At 43.8% G+C, this 11,214-nt stretch overlaps 1 protein-coding gene across 17 annotated transcripts in view; it reads left to right on the top strand.

Moving 5' to 3' along the window:
• MFF (mitochondrial fission factor) overlaps positions 1–6,157 on the top strand; it is a 35,555-nt gene extending 29,398 nt beyond the window's left edge. For all 17 annotated transcript variants that reach the window (XM_043578030.1, XM_043578032.1, XM_043578028.1 and 14 more), the window contains 2 exons: positions 2,744–2,828; positions 5,295–6,157. In XM_043578030.1, coding sequence (XP_043433965.1) covers positions 2,744–2,828; positions 5,295–5,426 — 217 coding nt within the window. In that variant the 3' untranslated portion in view covers positions 5,427–6,157. The remainder of the gene's footprint in view (positions 1–2,743; positions 2,829–5,294) is intronic.
• The last annotated feature ends 5,057 nt before the right edge of the window (positions 6,158–11,214 follow it).

Here is an 11,214-nt window from a genome sequence, read left to right on the forward strand (position 1 = left end):
ATGCTTAGCCTCAGTAATTATACCTTCCTGGCATGCACAAGGACAGATAGACTGGCACATATGAATGCTTAAGGTTCCGAGGTGCCAAAATTCCCATTTCCCATCATCTGGGGTAAAGAAAATTGCTTGGTATTCGCAGATACCGTTAACTGTAACTTTTTCAGAGCTGATTTTGTTCATTTTAAGCAGAAGTGTATTTTACCCACGGCAGTAGACTTAAAACTGTCAGCATTATTTCTATGATGAGAGGAATCTGACACATTGATTTTTAGGCAGGAGAAGAGGGAAACATCAGTTTCTTAATAATACTGCATTCAGGTTAGAGGAATTGAAGAGTGTGTCCTTAGTGGTGCCTTACCCTCTCCTCTGCTCACCGGTTTCTTTCACGGTATCAGTTCAGGCCATTGTAAGTTTACTACCTTTGTATATTTCCCAGAAGTTGGAACTGGAAATTCGTGATCCTTTTCTCTTTCCCTGAAAGAACTTTCAGGCAGTGAGCTGACTTAACATTTCTTACAGAGATTTTAGTTCTGACAAATACAGCTTTTTATATCTGATCTATATAGCTCTTTTAATGTTTTTTTTCTATTGTAAGTTGAATTATATATGTACGGCCTTTTGCCATATCCTTAGATTTCTTTGCAAATGAAGATTTCCTTCACAGTTGTTTAACACCTTATTTAATTTAGGATTTAAAGTGAGTAATTCCCATCACTTATATTTCATTCTGCGTTCAGTCTGGGGTTCCTTTACCTTTGAAGCCATTGCTTCTCCCTCCCCCCCCCCAGTTTAAATTTTTTTTTAATGTTTATGTATTTTTGAGAGAGAGAGAGAGAGGGCGTGCGAGCGCAGGGAAAGGGCAGAGAGAGGGAGACACAGAATCCAAAGCAGTCTGCAGGCTCTCAGCTGTCAGCACGGAGCCCAACATGGGGCTCGAACTTGTGAACCGTGAGATCATGACCTGAGCCAAGGTCGGACGCCTAACCAATTGAGCCACGCAGGCACCCCTCTCGTCCCCCCAGTTTATATCTCATAGGCAATCTCAGGGAAATAGAAGTTTTATTTTCTTTAATGTTTATTTTTATTTGAGAGAGAGAGAGAGAGAGAGAGACAAGAGTACAAGCAGGGGAGGAGCAGAGAGAGGGAGACACAGACTCTGAAGCAGGCTCCAGGCTGTGAGCTGTCAGCACAGAGCCCGACACGAGGCTCAAACCCACCAGCTGTGAGATTATGACCTGAGCTGAAGTCAAGATACTTAACCGAGCCACCCAGGTGCCCCGAAAAGTTTTATTTTGAGATAAAGTGTAGAGAAAAGGAATCTTCAACCCGTGTTTTTTCCTCCAGTCATGCAATAATTCGGTCTGAATCTTCAAAAGAATAATTATCTCAGATATTTATAAACTCACAGTTCTACTCACATAGAAGCTTACTTCTCAGACGCAGTTAGTCTCAGTATCCGAGGATATTTCCTCTTGCGATGAAGAAAGGAGTGGTGAAAGGCGAAAGCCAGTTCATTTAGTGATAAAGGGAACACGTAGACATTGTTCTAGAGTTGGGACGCACCGTCAGCCGTTGAAACTGCAACACGTACAGTTACCATCTGTTCAGAATGACGACCCTGGCTGGGAACACAGTGAATGACTATAAAATAAATCCTGTTCCACATACTTTATTAAATTATTTTTGGATTATTTTCAACAGCATATGAAACAGGATTTTCTGAGTAGACTTGTCTTGAATGTGCCTGGACGAAAACTATAATTTTCTTCATACCCCTTCGTGTGGTTATGTGCTTTTTGTAACGGGGATTTGCTTGAAAGATTAGAATAATGTAATCCATGTGCCAACTCTCTCTGGATGACAAAGGAGTGACTTTTTAATTCAGTTGATTTAGATTCTGCTCATTTGGGAAAGTTACTATGCCATTTTAGGGAAATAACCATACAGGATTAAAATAGCGAGGATATAAACACGTGAGGTGAACTGTATGGTATGTAAATTATGTCTCAATTAAGCTGTTAATTAAAATAAGCTTAAGAAGTGGAAATCCAGGCAAAGGGGAAGCATAGCATTTGTGTGTATTTGTTTCTCAGAGGTTTATTGCCAGGCATTTAAAAGTCAGTGCTCGTTTAGAAGTAACTGTATTCGAAAAAGAAGTATTTTTTAATGTGCTTTCCCTGGGGTGGTTCTTTGTGGCTTTCCAGTATTATTTTATACACAGCCCCTTAATGATTAATCTTTGAGCCAATTCTGGATCTGAATGCAGTGACAAGATTTCCTCAGGTGATTTTATCATTGTTTCTGTGGGAGACACAGTAGAGAACAGGTAATTAGAAATAAGTAGAGAGTAGAAATGGTAAGAGGCAATGAGAAGAGGAGGAGAAATTTAAAAAAAAAAAAAAATCTATGTTATTTTTTTTAGCTAAAGTTAGTGTTCCCGGCCAGTGAGTCTCGACAGGGACTCCTGTGGAGCTACATACGGACAGAAGTTTGTGGAAGAATTATGCGTTGTTCTGTTTCAGAGTGGCAGCTCTTAAATCATTGCTCAAAATACTTTTTGCTTCTTCCTCTGCTTTCCTTTGTTAGTACCAATTCAGATGGTAAAATATGTTAGTAATTCCTGTTGTTAAATATCAGTCTTCTGAACAGTTCTTTGAGCATTGCCCAGCGCATGATGCGACTTACCCGGGTACTCTTAGTTCTGTTGTAATATTAAATTGCATTTTTGTGTCTCATCTGCTAGGCATGGCATGTCACACATAGATGCAACAATTGAAGGAACTTCGGACGACATGACTGTTGTAGATGCGGCTTCATTAAGACGGCAGGTATTTAATGTACTAGACAAGAGAGAATCCTAAATTATATTCATGTAGTATGTTACTGATAACTTTTAACATGTTATCATTTTCTCTCCTGTGGAACCCATGAATTATTTTATTTCTCAAGCTGTTTTTAATAAGCCATAATTGACTTTTCCATTTTGATTCAAGGTATGTTAAGCCACCATTTACACATTTTAATCAGCGTAAAACGGTATTACCAAAATGGATTGGTACAATTCTGGCCACTGACAAAGACTCTCGGCATTTTAGCCAACCAGCGTAGCCACTGGACTGCTTGTTTGACTTTTTGAAATGTGGAAGTCACCTTGGGGACCTGTGGTACGATGTTGGAGAGTTCCGCTTTGGAAGCCACTGCTTCCAGTTTGCGCAGCGCCTCTATGAACAGATTTCTTGTGTTCTGTAATAAGTCCTGCCTTGCAAGTGCGGTTGCATATGCACATTTTTAATATGCGGGTCCCACGGCCTCTAGAATCACACAGACACACACACGTGGAGAAGGCGCAGTCAGTGTTGTAATTGTGTCTGTGCCGAATAGGCGTAGAGGAGACGTGAATGAAAGAATTTCTAAGGTCAAGAAACTAAATATCTTAGCATTAGAATCAGTCAATATCGTTTTAAAGATTCAACATAACGATAATATGAAACAAATACTGCTTTTTTTTATCGTGAGTCTCGTTTATTTACTAAATGGATGCTGTGTCAGAAGGTCTCACGCATATTTATTTATTTATACCTTGCCTGCTGAAGAAAGGGAGTTTCTCTGGCATTTGTCGTAGAATTCACAGTCAGACCAACAGCCTTGCTTTCTGAGAGTACAGCAGGAGCTTCGGGGTTGTAACAACATCCATTCGATCCTTAGCTTAGAGGCTGAACTAGTAGCAGACAAAGATCGAGTCATTGTAAACAGGTCACACACGTCCTGTGACAAGTAGTAGAAAGCCAGGTGGGAAACCGAGCTTCTGAGACCAGGCGCAAGCACCGCATCGCGAGAAGGTTCTACAGAGTTCACATCTGTGACCCCGGCGGCAGGGGAAGCTCCCTTGGTCCGTTGCCAATTTGGAAACCCACCGGCCTGTACTCCATTCATCCAGGGATGGGGAACCCGTGGGCCGCCTGGCTTCAAGAGAGAAAATGTAATCCACTCTCCATATTAAAAAGCGGCCTTGGTGTTGTTGCTGCCCAGATAAAAATATCGTAACGACTCACGATCAATGCCTGTTTTTTTCATTGACGATAAGATGGATCGTTTAGTGTAAGAACACAGCATCCCGTGGCACCAAATAAGCCCCTCTCGTTGCGAGTGGTTGGGAAAAGGTGATTAACTCTAAGCACTTTATTTATTTATCTTTTTTTCACTGGCCCTAAGAGAAAAATGGCTCCTCAGCACTGATTAAAAAGTGACGTTCCTTTCCGGGTTGTGAAAATGGTTATCTCTGCATCACTGTCCGTAGACTCCCATTCCCACCGCCCCCCTCCCACCCCTCCAGGTTGGAGTTCTCGGTCCTCAAAATGCTAAGGGTTCCACATTCTGTGAAAATCTCTTCCTTCACCTTCTCTAACATAATGATCGTAATCCCATAGAGCATTCATAGTGCTCTACAGAGCTCATTGTGTTTTTACACAGAAAGCAGATTGTGGGTTGCAGGTTGGCACAGAAGCCTGCCCCGGGAGTGCTCCTGCAGTTACCACCTGCAGGGGAAGGAGAGGAAGCAGGATGGGGCACGAGGGGAGTGTTGGGCTGCGGTGTCTGCACGTGGCCAGCCTCACGAGGGGCCTGAGGTCGGGTGGAGCGGGAGGCCTGGGCCTTGAACCCCATTGTGAACCAGTTACTGGACGCACGCAGCTGCCCCAGGAAGGGAGCATATGCTTGGGCAGGGCAGTCGTTCAGCCCAGGGCTATCTGTGGTAGGGATCAGCAGCCGAGGGCAGTGCTGTCAACGAGAGAATGCCTAGCCTTTCAGCCCTTGAAGGGTCCGGGTGACAGAGCACAGGGCCCGCCACAGTAGGCTGTTAGGAGATCCCATCAGGAGCTCAGCGGACAGGGAAGGCAGTTAACGCAGGTTAAAGATGAGCAACTGAGGCCGAGGGACAGAAGCTTGTAGAAGGAGCAGAGACAGGAGTTCATCCTGCTGTGCTGCACCTGCCTCGGTGTGTGCTTGGTCCCCCCTGTCGGAATTAGCTGTCAGCGTGCAACGGTTTCCTCACCTCACACTTAATCGAGGAAGGACGGAAAATATACTCTTTTCTGACTTAGAAATTTGGAGAAGGGAAGGGGAGATTATCTCGGAATTGAAGCTGTCTCGGGTGACGTTTTTTCTATATAGGGTTCATTTTGCTCCACGTGTTTATCAGAATTCTTTTGACAAGTCCTGCTACTTCCTGAGACTCTAATTCCTCCTTGCACTAAAGCTTCTATTTGGTTTGTTGTCGTTGTTTGTTTTTCACGTAGATAATCAAACTAAATAGACGTCTACAACTTCTAGAAGAGGAGAACAAAGAGCGCGCCAAGAGAGAAATGGTCATGTATTCGATTACTGTAGCGTTCTGGCTGCTTAACAGCTGGCTCTGGTTTCGCCGCTAGAGGTAACCTCGGCTCTGGAAAATTCTGTCTCAACAGCTGGAAACATAAAGAACTTGCAAACTTCTCTGTTTCTGTGTTTGCATTGTATGCCGTTTTATAGTCCGTGCCCTGCCCGTGTATTTCTTCCAGAAAGGAGGGGGGAAGGGCTGATAACTTGGGGAAGTAAAGGCCCATTCTCTCCCTCCGCTGTGGTCACTGTCGAGCAGTTCTGCAGTAACACGCGCACACTTCACATTCTCCCTTTGCATGTTTTGTAAATAGGCTCTAGTTTGTTTTTCTTTAAGGGAAATGATTTTTGCCTCATCAGTCCGCACAATTAATTCTCCGAACGGGAAAGAGAGTGCATAGTGAGCGGATTTAGAGAAGTGTCTGTAAAAGAAGACGAGTCCTTTATTTTGTCCTGTTTCTCAAACGCGATTAAGTGAAACAGTTCCGTCAATAGACATTTTGGCATCCACACTTGAGCGTTCACGCTTCCATAGTCATGGTCTGGTGTCAGGTTTAATGAAGTCAAGGCGCCTCATGTTTTACAGTCACCTTCGTTAAAATAATTCCTGACATTTCCAGCAGTTTATCTAATACATGTGTAAAATGTGCATTCTTATTTTTATTTTAATTTTGCAGATGGTTTTCTATAAAGTATGTTTTTACTAAGCCCCGTGTGAATGATTTAAAAAACCACAGAATAAGGTACAAATGTAGTGTATTTAATAAACTGTCAACGAAAGCAACGGTTGTCTGTCAAAAAGTTTTATTTCATCCTGCTGTGCCGTGAGCGATGTCTTCTATCATATTACCGTTAATGAACATAAGTCTTCCCGCCCCAGGAGCAGGAAATGCAAGTAATGACTTTGCAGGTAGCAAGGACCTCCCGTGCTTCCTTTCGGGTCTCCATCCCGGCAGCGGGAGGCGCTGGTCGCATTACAGGTGGTTATGCAAGTCGCAGGATCTGTAAAGTGGTTCAGATGAAAACAACTTGAGTTGTGTCTGCTTTTCCTGTTGTAGTTTTTAGCCAAGATGCACGATCTCAGGGGATTTAAATGCACCAGTGAAACTAAATCCTGAGACCCTGTAGCTCTCCCAGTTTTTCATCCCTGTTTTGCGTTCAGAAACAGATAGGATTTTAATTAGACGTGGGGCTCTCCACATGTCTTCAATATCTTTCTACCCAGGCCATCAATTTCAGGAAAGGCAGTTGAAGGAAATTCCTTAGATAGATGTATTTAATGTTTGTGTTCTTGTTTCTCCCCCATCCTTCCAAAATAAAATACCGGGGGGGGGGGAGGTGGTGGCAGGAGGGCACCTGACTTGGGAGGGCGCCTGGATGGCTCAGTCATCTAAGTATCCAACTCTTGATTTCGGCTCTGGTCATCATCTTGCAGTTCGTGAGTTTGAGCTCCATATTGGGCTCTGCGCTGACAGTGTGGAGCCTGCTTGGGATTCTCTGTCTCTGTCTCTGTCTCTCTCTCTCTCTCTCTCTCTCTCACTCAAAAACAAATAAACATTTATTTAAAAAAATTTTTTTTTAACTTTTTTATTTATTTTTGGGACATTGAGAGAGCATGAACAGGGGAGGGGCAGAGAGAGAGGGAGACACAGAATCGGAAGCAGGCTCCAGGCTCTGAGCCGTCAGCCCAGAGCCCGACGCGGGGCTCGAACTCACGGACCGCGAGATCGTGACCTGAGCTGAAGTCAGACGTTTAACCGACTGAGCCACCCAGGCGCCCCAACAAATAAACATTTAAAACAAAAAACAAAAAGATACTTGAAGGAAGCATTCTTCTCTTCCTAGAATTTATCATGAGTTTGATGACAAATTTTTTTTTAACCTATGAAAATCTTCTGACTTTTATAATAGCCTAATGATGTGATTATATTAATTCTAGCTCTGTGTGTGTGTGTGTGTGTGTGTGTGTGTGTGTCACAGGTAATTTCTGAGTGATCCAGTTGAAACCACAAAAATGATAAAAAACGATGGATAAAATTAGTACTTCTTTTGCTGGACAGGCATGAAAAGGATTCTGCTTGGGCCAAAAATGAAATACAAGGAGGCATTCCAGGAGATCAACACAAAAGCTGGGTTTTTTTTCCCCTGTTGATTTTTACCAAATCCTGGAGACCTAGAACTTTCTCCTTTAGTGGCTGTGCAGGGGGCAGGAGATAACAGTTCCATGTCTTGGGCACAGGATTCCTGCATGAAGCTGGGACCTCAAAAGACAACCCCCCCCCCCCAGGGAAAGGGAAGATGGGAAATCAACTTACCATCCAGCTTTTGCCTTGTCACAGATCTAAAAACTATAGAAGCACTTGAATCACTCCAAAGCCAAGCTCCATTATGCCAGCCTCCCTCGCCTGGAGGTTGCTCACCACTGTAAGAAGGTGGATTTGGAGTTGAGAGGAACAAATTCATTCCTGGTCAGGAGGGTCAAGAAACACTTCTTAGATATTTGAGCTGAGCCTCGAAATGCATGCATATACACGTAGTGATTTCAACAAGCAGAGAATGAGGAAAGGATTCCTGGTGCAGGGAAAGTGGCAGGAGTGTAGTCAGGGCCAGGCGTATAGAGGGTCAGCCCCACGCTCTAGTACAGTGAGCAGGTTCCACTGCCTTCAGAGCACTGTTCAGAGGTGGGTGGTAGGTTGTTGTTGGGGTTTTTTTTCCTACTTCTGGGAATCCTTGTCGATGCAGTAGCAGGTTATTTACACTTTGAGGGGTAATTTTATGAAAATGTGTTCGCCAGAGAGCTCTCCTTCCTTTCTTGAGTGAATGTCTGTTTTCTAGCGTCTCAATTATAGTGATACTGAAATTGCACTGTCTTTCCTGGGCCTCAAACTCAAATAAGGTTTAATTCACCATAACTGCTATTTACTTACAACGTGTTACTGTGTCACGAAGTAGACACTCGCGTGTGCACGCCCTGACCCCTGCGGTAAGCGGGTACAAGCAAGAAGGCCGCAGGCTCTGACCGTCTGTAAGGAGTTGACCGTCCCATGGAGAAGGAGGGGGTAAGCCTCTTTAAACAATTAGAGGATTATAAAATGATCTTCCGGAGGGGTGCCTGGGTGGCTCAGTTGGTTAAGCATCTGACTCTTGATTTCCTCTCAGGTCATGATCTCACGGTTTGGGAGTTCGAGGCCCACACCTGGCCCTGCCGTGGCAGCACAGAACCTGCTTGGGATTCTGTCTCCCACTCTCTGCCCCTCCCCTATTTGCTCGCTCGCTCTCTCTCTCTCTCTCTCAAAATATATTAAAAATAAGTAAAAAATAAAATTTTATTGAAGAGGAACTTGGGATATACGCTGAAGGATAAGGGAGAGGAGAGCGTTTTGCTGTGGATACAGCCAAAAAAAAGTTTAAAGACTCCAAAACAAGATTGAACACGGGATGAAGTGGAAAAGAATGGGTGAGCTTTGTGAGTGACTACGTGTGTGTGTTACATACATGCATGTGTAAGTGTAGATACCAGGACAGAGATGGCATGGTCCCCAAAAGATGCTTAACCTCAGGTGGTCTTTGCTGTCGGCGTGTAATCCAAGGGAGTCGTTCCCACAAGACTCAAATAGCCACGAGTACTGCCAACCATGCTTTCTTTTGCTCTCAAACGAGAGGCTTAAGTCTCTGTCTTCGTGACCCTGTGGAGAACTGGGGTCATCCCACCCATCTCCGGGGTGATGAGAAGATTCTGCTCACCACCGCTGACCCTTGTACTGTCCGGTCCGGTGAGCAGTCAGGTTCGTTTTACTTGTGTCCTAATTTTATGGCAATTAGCAGGTTGACGCTCATTCAGTCAGCATTGACTCTCCCTGAAAGCTGAGTACGAAAGGTAAGACCCACTTGTTCACTCAACAAAATATTTACAACGGCCCCACCTTGTATCAGGCACTGTACTTGCTACTGAGGATACCAGGAGTGAATAAAAGAGACGTATCTCGGTACCCATGGAGCATATGGTGTTGGGGGGCAGGGGGGGGGAGGGGGTGGGGAGTGAAACGTAAGAAGCCACAAATAAAAGTGCTGTTGCCATCGTGATGAGTAGTATCGGTGATGGAATGCTAAAAGGGAGAGTCAAGGGAAATCTTCGTTAGGTGGTAAGGGAAGGCCCCTGAGAACAAGTTGATGGTTGTGCAGAAATCTTTTTTTTTTTTTTTGCAAGTACAGTGATTTTTTTTATTTTTTTTATTTTGATTTTATTTATTTGTTTGTTTGTTTGTTTTTGGTTGTGCTGCAATCTTAAGAATGAAGAGGGTGCAGTCGGAGAATATGAGTGGGGGCCGGGGGCTGGGCAGGGGACCGGCCCTGATAAGGCTCCGAAGCGAGAAAGAGCTAACGAGAGCTAAGAAAGAGCTAAGCGAGAAGGAGCTAAGTGGTTGAGAACGACACAGTTCCTGTTCTCTTACATTTTCCGGCAGACACAGACGCACAACATTTGCGTTCCGTTGTGACAGGTATGATGACCATGATTTGATGAGTGCTACCTTGGTTGGAATCCTGCACCCTGGGAAGGCTTTCTGGAGTAGGAGATACTAAAGCCAGACCTTAACGATAAATAAGCGTATGTGGGGGCGTGGGGAGAGGGTCTTTATGCAGCAGACAGAACCAGAAAGAAATGCCTGTGTGTTCTTGATGTTACCAGTTGGGGATGGGGACGGCTATAATATAGGTATTGAAAATTATTTCTAGAACCTGAAGCCCAGTAAACATACATAATTGAAATCGAATGCAGGAATGATCACATTCAGAAAATGGGATTTTTAGTTTTATCTGTCTTACAACATTTTAATATGGTACATGCATGGTTTTGTTATCGTGTCTCTTAAAGACTGGCATATATAGAAAGCCGCTTTTGAAACACTGGTTTTTTTTCTAGGCATTTATTTTCAAGTGTGAAAGAATACAAATGGGAAAAGAGAAGAATGAATGGATTGCGCTACACCTGTCACCTAAATATAACAATTAACATTTTTCCATTGCTTCATTTTTTGGCTGAAGTATTTTAAAAACATGACATTTCCCCCCAAACATGTACATATACATTTTTTAAAAAAATAAGAACATTCACGGGGGTACCTGGGTGACTCAGTCAGTTACGCGTCCAACTTTGGCTCAGGTCGTGATCTTGCGGTTTATGGGTTCAAGCCCTATATTGGATTCTGTGCTGACAGCTCAGAGCCCGAAGCCTGCTTCAGATTCTGTGTCTCCCTCTCTCTCTCTGCCCCTCCCCTGCTCGTGCTCTCTCTCTCTCTCTCTCAAAAATGAATAAACATTTTAAAAAATAATAAAAATAAGAACACTCATATAAATCTACATTTCTTCAAAAACAAGAACATTTTCTGTATAACCATTAAACCATTGTCACGCCTAAAAATATTAGCAATAATTGTTTAAGAACATCACTGAAACCAATTCTTATTTATTTCTTTATCCATCCATCTACGTATCTATTAATGTTTATTTTGAGAGCATGAGTAGGGGAGGGGAGGGTTCAAGAGAGAGAGAATCCCAAGCAGCCTGTCCGCGCAGAACCTGGCATGGGGCTCACTCTCAAGAACCGTGTGATCATGACCTGAGCTGAAATCAAGAATAGGAGGCTTAACTGACTGCACCACCCAGGTGCCCCCTATTTATTTTTTTAAGTAATCTCTACGCCCAACGTGGGTCTCGCACTCACAACTCCCAGATCAAGAGTCACACACTCACCGGCTGAGCCCTCCAGGCATTGCCCCCCAAACCAATCCTTGTACATGTCTCCCCAGTTATCCCTGATAGAGTCCGCAAGATGCGTTTCAT

Source organism: Prionailurus bengalensis, chromosome C1 (genome assembly GCF_016509475.1).
Source record: "Prionailurus bengalensis isolate Pbe53 chromosome C1, Fcat_Pben_1.1_paternal_pri, whole genome shotgun sequence".
Lineage (NCBI taxonomy): Eukaryota > Metazoa > Chordata > Mammalia > Carnivora > Felidae > Prionailurus > Prionailurus bengalensis.